The sequence below is a fragment of the Pygocentrus nattereri genome, chromosome 14, assembly GCF_015220715.1.
Source record: "Pygocentrus nattereri isolate fPygNat1 chromosome 14, fPygNat1.pri, whole genome shotgun sequence".
Taxonomy (NCBI): domain Eukaryota; kingdom Metazoa; phylum Chordata; class Actinopteri; order Characiformes; family Serrasalmidae; genus Pygocentrus; species Pygocentrus nattereri.
In genome coordinates, this window is record NC_051224.1 from 20,624,706 (window position 1) to 20,636,954 (window position 12,249).

The window sequence follows — 12,249 nt, forward strand, 5'->3', positions numbered from 1 at the left end:
CTGTGCACTATGGTCTCCAGCATCAAGCATAAGTTTGAATTGCCCAATGGCCACCATGAGTTCGTCCTTACATTCCCCTATGGTCAGCTTTTCTTTCTGAAATCTGATTGATGTGGTCTTCAAAATGTTGCCAATGTCAACCATGTGTGTTAGAAAGCATTGAAAACGCTCTGTGCAGATATGCTGCAAGTCAGGGTTATCACTTGTAGCCAATTGCATTTTAATGGCTGGCAATAGTCTTGATATTTTTAACAGTACTTCGTGCCGCCATGCAGACCACCTAATATTATGAAACTTTCCCAATTTCACAAAGGAGATCCCATTTTCTTCACATAGCTTCTGCAATGCAGCCGTTTTTTTCGCACCACCTTTCTGTAAATAAAACTGCAGCAGCCTGACCACAGACTGATTGAAGGTGTTGCAGTACGGAACCTTGCGGTCAGCTGATTTTGCGCAATTCTCCAGCGTGTGTGCAGTGCACAGAATGTGCACAAGATTGTCTCCAATCGCAACTAGTCCCTTTAGTTTTGGCACAACGCCGTTGTACACCCCGACGTTAACAGCTGCGCCGTCTGTGCACACAGCGACCAACTTTGTTCTCCAGTCGTCCAAGCATGCGTCCTGAAAAAGTTTTACAAGCCCGTCTGTTATTGCCTGTGCGGTGCGGTCGGCACCCAATTCGACCAATCCGAGAAAGTCTGACGAAAACTCTCCATTGGTGGATACTGACACAATGTACACGATTTCCTGCTCAGTTTTTGTGATGTCTTCGGACCCGTCAAAAAGCAGTCCCCAAAACTGAGCAGCCTGCAACTTTGCTCGTAGCTCCCTGCTGATGGTATGCGCTATGCTCTGCATAATCCTTGTGCCCCCTTCACGTGAATGATAAGCAGTCCCAACATTAACTCCTAGCCGCTTCAGCAACGGAATATCCTTCGCAAATGACGACATGGGACGGGTGTGTTTCGCTTTATGGAAAGCAAGGAGAAAAACGTTAAAAAGGGCTTGCCTTTGTTGATCAGTAAGCTTGTCTCGCCATCTGCTAAGTGGACGACTTGCTATGTCTTCTCGGCTAGCTTGTTTATTAGCAATGGCTTGCGCCACAGTGGCATGTTCCTTTCTCTTTTCGTGTTTGTTAAATAACGGATGATTGAAATTCTTCGACCCTTTATAAAATGCACCTGTTTTGTCTGCTAGCTGTGGATGGGCACGGCAAATCTTGCACCACATTTCTGTTCGCTCATCATTAGCCTCAAGCCACGGCACTTCTTGCAGCCACTTCTCCGAAAAAAGTCTTTTCTTCGGCTCTGGCTCCAGTTGCTGTTTCTTAGTTGGGGGCGAAACTCCAAAGAAGCTGCTTACTGTTGTCTGTTTCTTCTTAGACATGTTTGACTATAATTACCAACATTTACCGATGTACACTGGCGACTTGAGCAGTCATGTGAAATATTTCAGGAGGGATCGTCAGTACGCAAGAGCGCGGTAGTGACCCAAGTGGCAGTACGCGTTGCTAATTTTTGTCGCGCATGCGTACCTGCGTACCAGTTATGTGCATCCCTGACAATAAGTGTGTCTGTGAAGACTCACAAAATTGATCATTTGGTTTGGTGTCTCAAGACGATACATTTTTTGATGCAGCAAAATTAAGGAGTGGCTTAAATCGCAGTAATTGCTTTTATAAACCTATAGCCAACAAAAAATAAAATTCACAAATTTTCTAAAAATAATTATTTTATTAATAATAATCGACATAAGTATTCTGGCAAGAAAGGTAGTTCCTGTAGTGTGGTGTCATTGCCAAGCAACTATCAGGAAAAGAACGTGGTCGGCCACTGCAGTATGTTTGCGGTCATTTCATTATTTATTTATTTTATTTTATTTTATGAGGTGTAACAGTGAATATATGATAACACAGCCCTGCTTAATGTAAATAAAGCTGTTTTTTTTGGTCACCAAATTGCCACAGAGTTATTTAGCACAGCACCCTCTTCTCACACTGGGGCTGAATCAAATCATTATTAATGACGATATTAAAGATGGAGTTGTTTAGGCTTTTGGCTCTTTTAGCCTGTTAGCTAGCTGACCAGCCCAGTTCTAGTTAAGAACATTAGTTGCCCCTCATTTTGAACAAAAAAACAAAAGTCCTTACTTCATCATTACACTCGGTTGTCCATGCGAGCAGCATGAGCGACAAAGATTATTTCTTTAACAGTATAATGGGTTTTTTTTCCCATGTTGTGGCACAGTAATGCACAATTCAGTTGCTGTGAGGCGGTCATGGGTGAGCATGTGGTGACACGGTTCAGCCAGTCAGATTTTAGGCCTGGAACTACGCATTTTATAATAAAACAAACACCTGCCTTGTTTGGTGTGGACCAGTGGAACTGTTTTCTTTAGTTTTGTGTGTTTTGACAGGTGTGAACCCTTAAGTACTCTGAGCTGATGTTCCATGACGCTGTTCACTTCCAAGTGAACCATGGTTCAGTTTGCTGCTGGTGGTTGTTTATGTACTGATATGTTTTTATGATTGACCACACCAAACGAGGGAGCAAAAACACACCCACATATGTAATTTGGTCTGTTTTAGCCATTGCAGTGTAGAAACCCTAAAGATAAAAGATGCTGTATCACAGAAACCTGGTGCAAACACTGGTGCAGGCTTCAGTAAACAAACTAGGTGTGAAAGCAGCCGTAATAAATGCAGCATACATGGATCGACACACTTAAATGTGATGAAAAATAGAGTTCAAATATAGTCGTCTGTTACAGTCCATGTTACCGAGCAGCCTGATGGCCTGAGCCTAGAAACTGTCTATATTTGTGGTCCATGTATGTATTGTCTAACGCCATCTGCTAGGTGAAAGACAGAATTGTGTGCCTGTTGTCTGGTGGTCTTACAGAGGCAGTGTACCTTGAAATCCCCTCCATCATGAGGAGCTCTTGGGAACCAGGAGTATTGTGCTATAAATCGCATCAAGCTACATAACTATCTACCTAGGCCCTGCTCATAATACTGTCTTTGTGCATGTATAAAGATGCACCACTTTCTTTAAAAATTGAATTTTTGGAATGATTAATGTCATTCCTGTGACTCATAGATTTAAAGTGCTTTTACTGTTGGAAAAGGGACGGTGTGATTACCGCTGATAAGAGGAGAGTTTTAAAGAATCTAATTGATTTGGCCAAACAAAAGGATTTAGTGTTTCATAAAATTTTCATAAGATTAAATGTTTAGCGCTGCTTCTAGGGCTGGTGAACATTAACACTAGTTAATGGAAGCCAGTGCTTATGGTGCTGATAAATAGAATCTTTGAGGAGCAGAAATAAATTGGAATCGAAGGGCAAAAGTGAGAGGTGAAGTTTTTCATTTTCTCATATTCAGATTTCTTTCTTTCTTAGCTTTTTAAAAGAAGGTGCAAAAAGGTGCAAATGTGTGAAATAATCATTGTTTGCAACCAACCAGGCAGCTATCATTTTGTTTTTGTCTGGAATTGTTGAACATATTGATTTGTTGTACGTCTGATTTATTGTATTTACATAGTGGTTGAATTTAATGCACTAAATCAGTCTTCTGTGGTGACTTGGTTAGTGACCCTGTATTTTAGTCTGCACCTTTTTCATGTAAAAATCATTAAGACCTTCCCCTGAGAAGAGCAAGTTTACCTGGAGACTGAAACTGTGTGCTCTGGCAGTTCCCTTGGCGTGTTAATGTTTCTTAAAAGTATTTGGTGGGCCGAAATGAGTAAGCGCAAAAGTGATTCACGTAAAATGATCCTTATCATCATAAGTGTTTTTTTATTTATTTTTATTATTTATTTATTTATTTGGGTGTTCTTTTCAAATGTATGCCTCTCCTTTGTGCTTCTGTTTTTTATTTTTATTTTTTAAACATCTCAACATCAGAGCTGTCACCTAAAAGATTAAGCCTAGACATTAAGCAAAGGCAAATCACTTTTTCCCTTCACTGGCTGTAGCTTGCACTCTTGGAAGGGCACTCGACGATCATAGTTGGATGCACATCCCAAAAGAAGACGAGTCAGGAAACTGATCCTTTTGAAGCTGTAATTTTTCTCAGGATCTCCCTTCCCGTCACCGAAACGTTGTACTGCGTCCTTTTAAATGATGTGTTGGGGCACACCCCTTCACCAGGTGCCAGCATTGCCACTTACAGTATCAGCGTGCGTGCATGCATGTCCCTGACAAGAACAGCTTCCTTACAATCAGTGATACCAGTAACTCAAGGCTGCTGACCCTCTCTTTTGGCATTGACATGGGTGTTGTGTTTCCTGAAGTCAATGACAAGTCCTTCATGTTTGCTGACACTGAGAAACAGTTTCAACACTGACACCACTCATCATCCAGTCGTAATTCCCCCCTGTAGGCTGTCATCATTGGAGATTGTGCCCATAATTATGGTATCGTTGTTAAACGTTATGCTGGAATTGGAGCTCCCTCTGACTATACAGTCGAAGGTGAAAAAGGTGAAGAATAAAGGGCTCAGAAAATTGCCTTGTGGCAGCCCTGTGTCAGATCCAAGAGTTTTGGCAAGTTTGGATGTTTACTTAACAATTATTGTTGTATACGGTCACAAGTACAAGTTTGGGCGAACTTTGTCAAATTACATGTTTTGTTGACCAAGTACAAATAACGCATCCTGTACAAAGAACTGCATATTTTTGTGCACAATCACTGTTTTGAATTTAACGTCCCGGGGATAAAAAATCTGGCCTGTGTAAAAATTAGAAATTGTCTAAAGAAATTTTATTTGATGTGGTTTTGGAGTATCTCCATTGGTCCTTTCACCATGGCATTTTCACACAATGATATGCAGCCAGCTATACGTGTTCTGATCAAGTCTGTATGTATTTGTCCAGACCTGATGAAGAATTTCCAAATGTGCCCCAAGTCACGTTGTTAAAACAGATAGAGGAGAAACAGTTCCTCCAGTCTTCTTCCATTTCAAAAACAGGCGCTTGGTCTTGCCAAGCTGTGGACGTGGTTGATCGCAACAGACATCTGTGCTAAATTCAACTCAGCATTTATGTCTGGATGGGGTGCTTTTATGATTTTATTTTTTTTTGGGTCATAGCTGAATACAGCAGGAAGGTAGATGACCGGTGTTTTAGGCAGAGGAAGCCAGCAAGCATGACAACGTGCTCTCATCCATGCCGCTGCCCTCTGCCCTCGTTTCCTCACTTGTTTTTCCTGGGTATTTCTAGGTGAGTCAGGCTGGTTGCAAATGAAAATCTACCAGCACCGGATTTAAATCTGTCAAAGCACATCGGAAACCATAACAAATTTTTCTTCTATGTCATGACGCATTTCCGAGCGAATTCCTGTACTGGGGACTTGAAAGTGATATGTAATATGGGAACAGGTGGGGCACAAACAATTTTAAGAACATTAACTCACAAACCAGATGCCTGTGAGACTTATGTGTCGTCAGTGTCTAGTGCCATGAAGAGACGCCCAGTTAAATGTTGGTAACGTGATCTCAGGGTTGTGACGGATGCTTTAGATCGGGGCTGTCCGAACTCGGCCCATGAGGACATTTGATTGAACCCGCCGTTAAATTACCTTGTGCTAAACGTTGAGTTGGTTTACCCTGGAGTTTCATTAATATAATTTAGGAATGTATAATCTGATTTATCAAAACACAGAGAAACTCCTCTGGAGCATCTTGAGGTGCATATTTGCTATGAGAAGAGGTTTGAGAAGCAAGCCATCTTTGAGAAGCATATATGCTATAAGAAGTAGTTTCTCATAGCATGTAATAAAAAAAAAAAGTCTAGCTTTGTAGTTGGGGGGTTCACGTGCATATTGAGGTCTTCTGCAATATCAATATTGCAAAAAACATTTAACAATATAATTATGCAGCCCTCGTAAGAAGTGGAATCCTCAAAACAGAAAAGTGTATTGCTTCTCTTGTTTATGCTTTATTGTTAATCTCTTGACAGATGGTGGCTGACCATCGAGAGAAACGCTATGCTCAGGAAGGAATCGGAAGCAGCTACTTGTTCCGTGTCGATCACGACACCATCATCGATGCCACGAAGTGTGGCAACCTGGCACGATTCATCAACCACTGCTGCACTGTAAGTACACTTATCATTTATATAGGAGGAGAGGAAAATGCTGCCCTGCAATGGGCAAACCCGCAACCCCCACCAACCACACGACCATGAGGGAGAAGCAGCTTAGAAAATGTGTCTGTGTGTGTGTGTGTGTGTGTGTGTGTGTGTGTGTGTGTGTAAAATGTCTTCCACACTCACACATAACGCTGTCTAATTATTATACATGCTGAACAGGATCGTACAGATAGTGTCGAACACATTTTAATCGGATTTTTAATGCTAATTTTAGGGCACAATTTCTGTTTATTTGCTTCATTTAAATGGAGCAAAATGCAAATCACATCATAAAATCTTCAGTGCATTGCGTGCGAACACACGTTAAGGAAGGAAGTCTATTAAGGCAAGTCTAGCCTTCAGTCACCACAGTTTTCTCCTTGGAGACCCTCATACAGGTGGTGGGTTATGATCTTGTCATCGTTTTCACTGCTCACAAGTTTGCGTGTCTGTGATTAAAGGGGAATTTAAAAAAAAAAAAACTTTTTCAAAATTTGGGCATAATTGAATTGTTTCGTTGTAAATAGTAAGTGGTTTGGTGTGAAGTGCTTTGTATTAGAGAAAGTTACTACAACCGAAATGTTCGCAGTGATGGAAATGGACTTCTGAAGCATTTAATGCCTCTAAAAGCGTCATAGAGAGGTATTATATGAGGGGATATATAGTTATAAATACAGAGACATTGTTTTTTGACAATGTTTTGAGAGTCTTGACCCAAAACAATTTTTTAAAAAAAGCTGTTCATGTAGGAAAAGTACATGAAAGATGTTTTAAGGCAAAACAATATTTAAAGAAAAGTCCATTGCCACCACTATAAAGAAATCTGAGTCAGTATGTTTCTTTACAGTGTGCTGTTTCACGTCAAACCACTCTGAATTTCAGTGATTGGATTATGTCCAAAATCCTTGGAATTTCCCTTCAACTTAGCAGTTTGTTTGGTGCAGGCAAAACGCCTCAATGTGCAGAGCAGGAGTGTTTAAGGACCAGAACTGTGGAACATGCTGCCCTGCGGCTCATGATTAAGTCAGGACTGCAACAGCATTGAATTAAATACCTGGTCTGGATAAGCAACAGTGGAGATTTGGCCCTGTTCAACTTATTTGGCAAATATAGTAGTCTGTGGTTGTAAGAGCCTGTTATGGTTGGTTAGACCAGGACTTTTCATTAGTTGATTTTTTTTCATTTTTTTTTTTTTTTTTTTTTTTTTTTTATAAAGATGCTGTTTCAGTAAATTTGGTTGGTTCATGTAAGTACGGCAGAATGATTTTGGGAAGATATTTCATTGTAATTTTTCTGACCCATGTTATGATTGCGATTGCAATTTAAACTGCAGTTGTTTATTATTGGGGTATGAACTGAAGCAGGGGGCTTATTTTAGCTAAGAACATGAGAGTATATTTTTATTAGTTGTTTAGTGTTGTTGTTAAGACTATTATAAACTGCAGCTCTTGCGATTTGAAAATTGTACTCTTTCAAATTGCGATTTTGATTTAAAAAAAAAAATTAATAAAAAAAGATTAATCTTTCAGCCCAACAAGTTAGTAATGATTGTCATTCCATTCCACTGCCATTAGTGGCAGTGATGCATTGTGCGTTCTGGCATGTACGCCTGGCCATGTACCCAGAGATAAGTGTCATTTGCTGTTATGTGATGGCCTAGTTACACAGGGAGATTGTCTGTAGGTGAAGGTGGAAGTCATGTAAAAAGTCTGTGTTCCATTGACCATTTTTTGTCAGAACAATATGGTTGTTTTTAAACAATTTGAATCTGTTTCTTTTCTATATATATATATATATATATATATATATTTTTTTTTTTTTTTTCTTCTCTCTTCTTTTTTTAATTAATTAATCTCTGATGTTGGTCCTGCAGTGACCTTGTGACAAGCTTATCTGTTTTCTAGGGCTGTAACTATAAATTTTATTGGTAATCATGTGATCTGAGTTTTCTTTATTGTGAAAGGTGGACTAGGAAGCCTTTAAAACACCTATTTACAAAACAAAAACTGCTTCTCCCAGCTCAAGAACCCAGGTGCCTCCCTTGTGCTCAGTTGTTTGCTTTGTGCTGTCGCACATGGCTCAAATTTTTAATTTGAAGCCCAAGTTGAGCTAAACTGTGTGTGTAAAAGAATGGAAAACAAACTCACACTGTAGACTTAACTGTTAATGTGTGTTAGAGGCTTGGGTGGATGTTGGGGACCTTGACCTAAAGTAGCACTTCAACCTTTACAGAGCAGTGTGGACAGTGCAAAGAGCAATTTCACACAATTTTTAGCCCAATTTTAACCATGATTTGTCTCTTGAGCCAAAGTTTCACAGTCTGAAGTGATTTTCGAGGTCGGGAGCTGGATCGGAAGCGACTGACTATGTGGATTATCTGGTAGCGCAAGAAGAGCAACGAGTGAATCTTTAGCCCTCTGAACTGTCTGAGCAGCAGACTGGAGAGACGGAGGATCTGTGTGTAAAACTCAGACAGATAAGAGCTGTAATCATGTTTAGAATGTTGGATCCAGACATCACATCGCTCTTTTTACATCTCAGCTGCCAGTTTGTAGTGCAATATTTCTCCAGCTCTCACTGTAATATTAGCGCTTCTCACCACATATTAATCCCTAGTTTACACCTTTTACTGCGCATAAAGGCACAAACAGGCCCAGAAGGTTCAGCTCTGTTTGTGTCATGTGATCTGAGGAGATCTGAGTGTGAGCTCTTATTCATAGCGCAGACTAGCTGTTCTGTTCTCTTTTTGCCCTGTCATCTAGTCTGAGCACCTCACAAAAAAGACAGTCTCTGACAAACTGATGTGAAGTTTGATCCTCTCCGTTTTACTCTCCGATGCACAAAGATTTTAAAAGTTGTGTAGTTGAACGCCCAGTCTAAAATCGGTAAAGCGCCTGCCTAGTTGTCTTTTTATCATGTGTGAATATTCTTTATACTATTATACCACTTGTATTGGATGTTTATTAAAGAAAAAGGATCCTTTGAGACACAGCTGTTCAAACAGGCTTGACTTTGCCTCCTCTCATACTCTTTATAGGAGCACAAACATTTCAAAATTGAGGCGAAAGCACCTTTTCGTAGTAGCTTTAACTCACACGTTTATGTTCCACACGGTTTCCTGAAGGACTGTATGAAGAGCACAGGCCTGGTTACCATTATATTTTGTATGTGAGGTCCTTCTGAATTTTCTTCTGAGCTTTTTGGATAATTAAATCTCTTCCTCTTCTATTTTCCAGCCTAACTGCTATGCGAAGGTGATCACCATCGAGTCTCAGAAGAAGATTGTCATCTATTCCAAGCAGCCTATCGGGGTGAATGAAGAGATCACGTATGACTATAAGTTCCCCATTGAGGAGAACAAAATTCCCTGTTTGTGTGGGACGGAGAACTGCAGAGGAACTCTCAACTGAAGTCCTGGGACAACAAGCTTACCCTTCTTCTTGTGTACATCCAGCTTTTTCCAGTGGATTCCCCTCCGCCACTGCAGGAGACTGGCAGGGACGTATGGATAGCGTGTTCATATCCATATACAGTTGCAGTCGTGGACAACATGGCAGAACATTACATGTGCTTGGCATACCTAATGTATTATTAATGATACATGACCATTCTGTTGAAACGCAGCGGTTGGACAAAATAGACGTCTCCATAGGGATTTCAGCACCATTGCTGGTTCACAAATCTTGCATTCTCTCCCTTCCCATTCGTTGCTATCTTCACCCTGCATTTGGTTGCATATTTTTAGAGGCCTGTAGTTGTTAAGCAATGGCACACTTCTCGCTCACATACGCACAAAGCTAAATAGGGGTTGGGGGGTGGATAAAAGCCTTCTTTGGGGTCTTCAGATGAGGATTATTTGATTCCGCCACTCTAAACGTAAGAACAATAGCCTTTTTAAAGTATTATTATTATTATTATTATTATTTCAATGAATATTTTTCAATTGGGTTTGTGAACAGTGAAGTACTCCTGCTCCTCTGTGGCCTCTGTGTAACCACACTTAAAAGGGTTCCCTACATCTTTTTTTTTTTTTTTTTTTTTTTTTTTTTTTTTCTTCTTTTCTTTTCTTAACCTTCTTTACTGGAAAAAAGTCAGTTTGAAGGTACAGCCTGGTGTCCTTACTCTACCTGATTTTTACAGGTTTTAGACGACAGGACATCATCAGGATCGGAAACTAAATGTTTTATCACATTGAGGTTGATTTGACCTTGGATATTTTCTTTCTTCTTTTTTTGTGGACCAATGAATGCTCTGAGCTCAGTGGGGTAGAATATTTAGCCTGGGCTAAGTGGGGAACTAAATTAAGGGTGCATTTCCCACCCCTATAAGCTCTACCAGTGCAGTCACTTCGTTTTTCTAAAGTGGGTTTAGGGGGACGTTGGTAATGTTGACACAAAGAGGGTGTGCCTGGCAGTCTATCTCTGCTGTGATTGGTCAGCCCTCTCAGCTCAGGCGGTCTTATTTGTGCAGCTGTCTCCCAGTGATTTATATTTTCTTTCCTCCCTTTTGGTTTTTATCTTTCCTTTTAGCAGTTTTTAACTCCAGAAGGCCCTCAGCAGTGGGCAGTCTTTTCCTTCTTTGTAAGGAAAACCATGTAATATATGTAGAGTTACAACAGTCTTTCAGTACGAACTGACCCTCAGAAACAAGATTTAAAAAGTAAAAAGGACAAAAAAAAAAAAACACATGGAAAGAAATACATGTAAATATTGTAGAGGTGTTTGTTTCTCGTAGAAACACACTGGTTCCAGTCTGTAAATATGTCCTTCTTTTTCCTACTTTCCCATTGCGAGAAAAAATTGTACATAACTATCATTCGGTTGTTTTTTTGTTTTGTTTTTTCCTTTAAATTTGATGTATTATTTTAATATTATTTGCAATATTTCTCTTGTATTAATGCGTTGGACCCTTTATTAATGGTGCATTAAAATATTTTTTAAAAAACTGAAACAAGCACTTTTGTTCTGTTTGTGCGTCTTTTGAAAACCTGGAATGGTGGGGATCGTATCTTAAATTTTTAAAATGTGGAGTTAGAAAAGAAAAAAGCGTCTCACAAGTGAAACCTTTTACAATATAAATAAACGTTAATTACGCCAGTAGGAAATTGTTGCCTGTAACAGCTGCCTGAACACAAAAGAAACTGGCAGTTAAAACAGAAGTGTTGAGTCCTAAATTTAAGACAGGATTTAGGAGATTCAGTATAGTTCAGATGCTTCTGTAATACTGTTTCCTTATCTGGAGTTAATGATGACATTATGAACTTAAGAACTGATATTCTGTAATAGAACATCAGCTCTTAGTTCTTGGTGGCAGTTGTGGGCTGGAGGTTTGGGAACCAGCCTTGCAACCAGTTCAATCCCCTGAGCCGAGAGTATGTGACTGAGGTGCCCTTGAGCAAATCACCTAACCCCCAAGCGCTCCCTGATCAACATGGATAGGGCTGCCCACCGCTCCGGGCAGGTGTGCTCACTGCCCTCTAGTGTGTGTTCATAAGTGTGTGTGGTATTTCGCTGCATGGATGGGTTAGATTGTGGAGCTGAAATTTCCACGTTGTGGGACTAATAAGGGTCACTTATTTGAATCTTAGCTTTTGTCCTAAATTCAGTCCTAACTGAAGTGGTCATGGTGACCAAACCGATCAGATTTCAGAGTTAAGATGCTTATGTAATTCAAATGCGTATTAGCAGAAAACATTACTGAATAGAATTCTCCGACAACGCCCATAACGTTTCTCGAAAGTGAGTGTAGCTCCGCCTCAGTCTGTGACCATAATATTGATGTTTGGTTGCTTGTGGTGGGTCTGACTCCCACATGTCAAACACAAGGCCTGTGGGCCAGATCAGGCCCCAAAGATTTGATATTAACATTTGCTCATTTCACAGTGTGTTGTACTACATTTTCCATGCATGCACTGCAACGATGTGCGCTACAACTCTCCTGCCCCAACAGTATGGGGACTGGTTATTCCTCAATTTTGCACCAGTCATATCTTACCACTCAAGTCTTAGTGAACTTGGAGCAAAGAAAGAATGTCAGGTGTCCAGTTCAAACAAATATGTAAGTTTAAAAAAAGTGAGCTACTGAAGACATTTATATTTTGAATATTTCAAGTGTCCATGTA

The 12,249-nt window shown here is 40.1% G+C and overlaps 1 protein-coding gene across 1 annotated transcript in view; it reads left to right on the forward strand.

The window, feature by feature from the left end:
* setd1a (SET domain containing 1A, histone lysine methyltransferase) overlaps positions 1 to 10,865 on the forward strand; it is a 44,563-nt gene extending 33,698 nt beyond the window's left edge. Inside the window, exons 20-21 of the mRNA XM_017697408.2 lie at positions 5,958 to 6,095; positions 9,365 to 10,865. Coding sequence (XP_017552897.1) covers positions 5,958 to 6,095; positions 9,365 to 9,538 — 312 coding nt within the window. The 3' untranslated portion in view covers positions 9,539 to 10,865. The remainder of the gene's footprint in view (positions 1 to 5,957; positions 6,096 to 9,364) is intronic.
* The last annotated feature ends 1,384 nt before the right edge of the window (positions 10,866 to 12,249 follow it).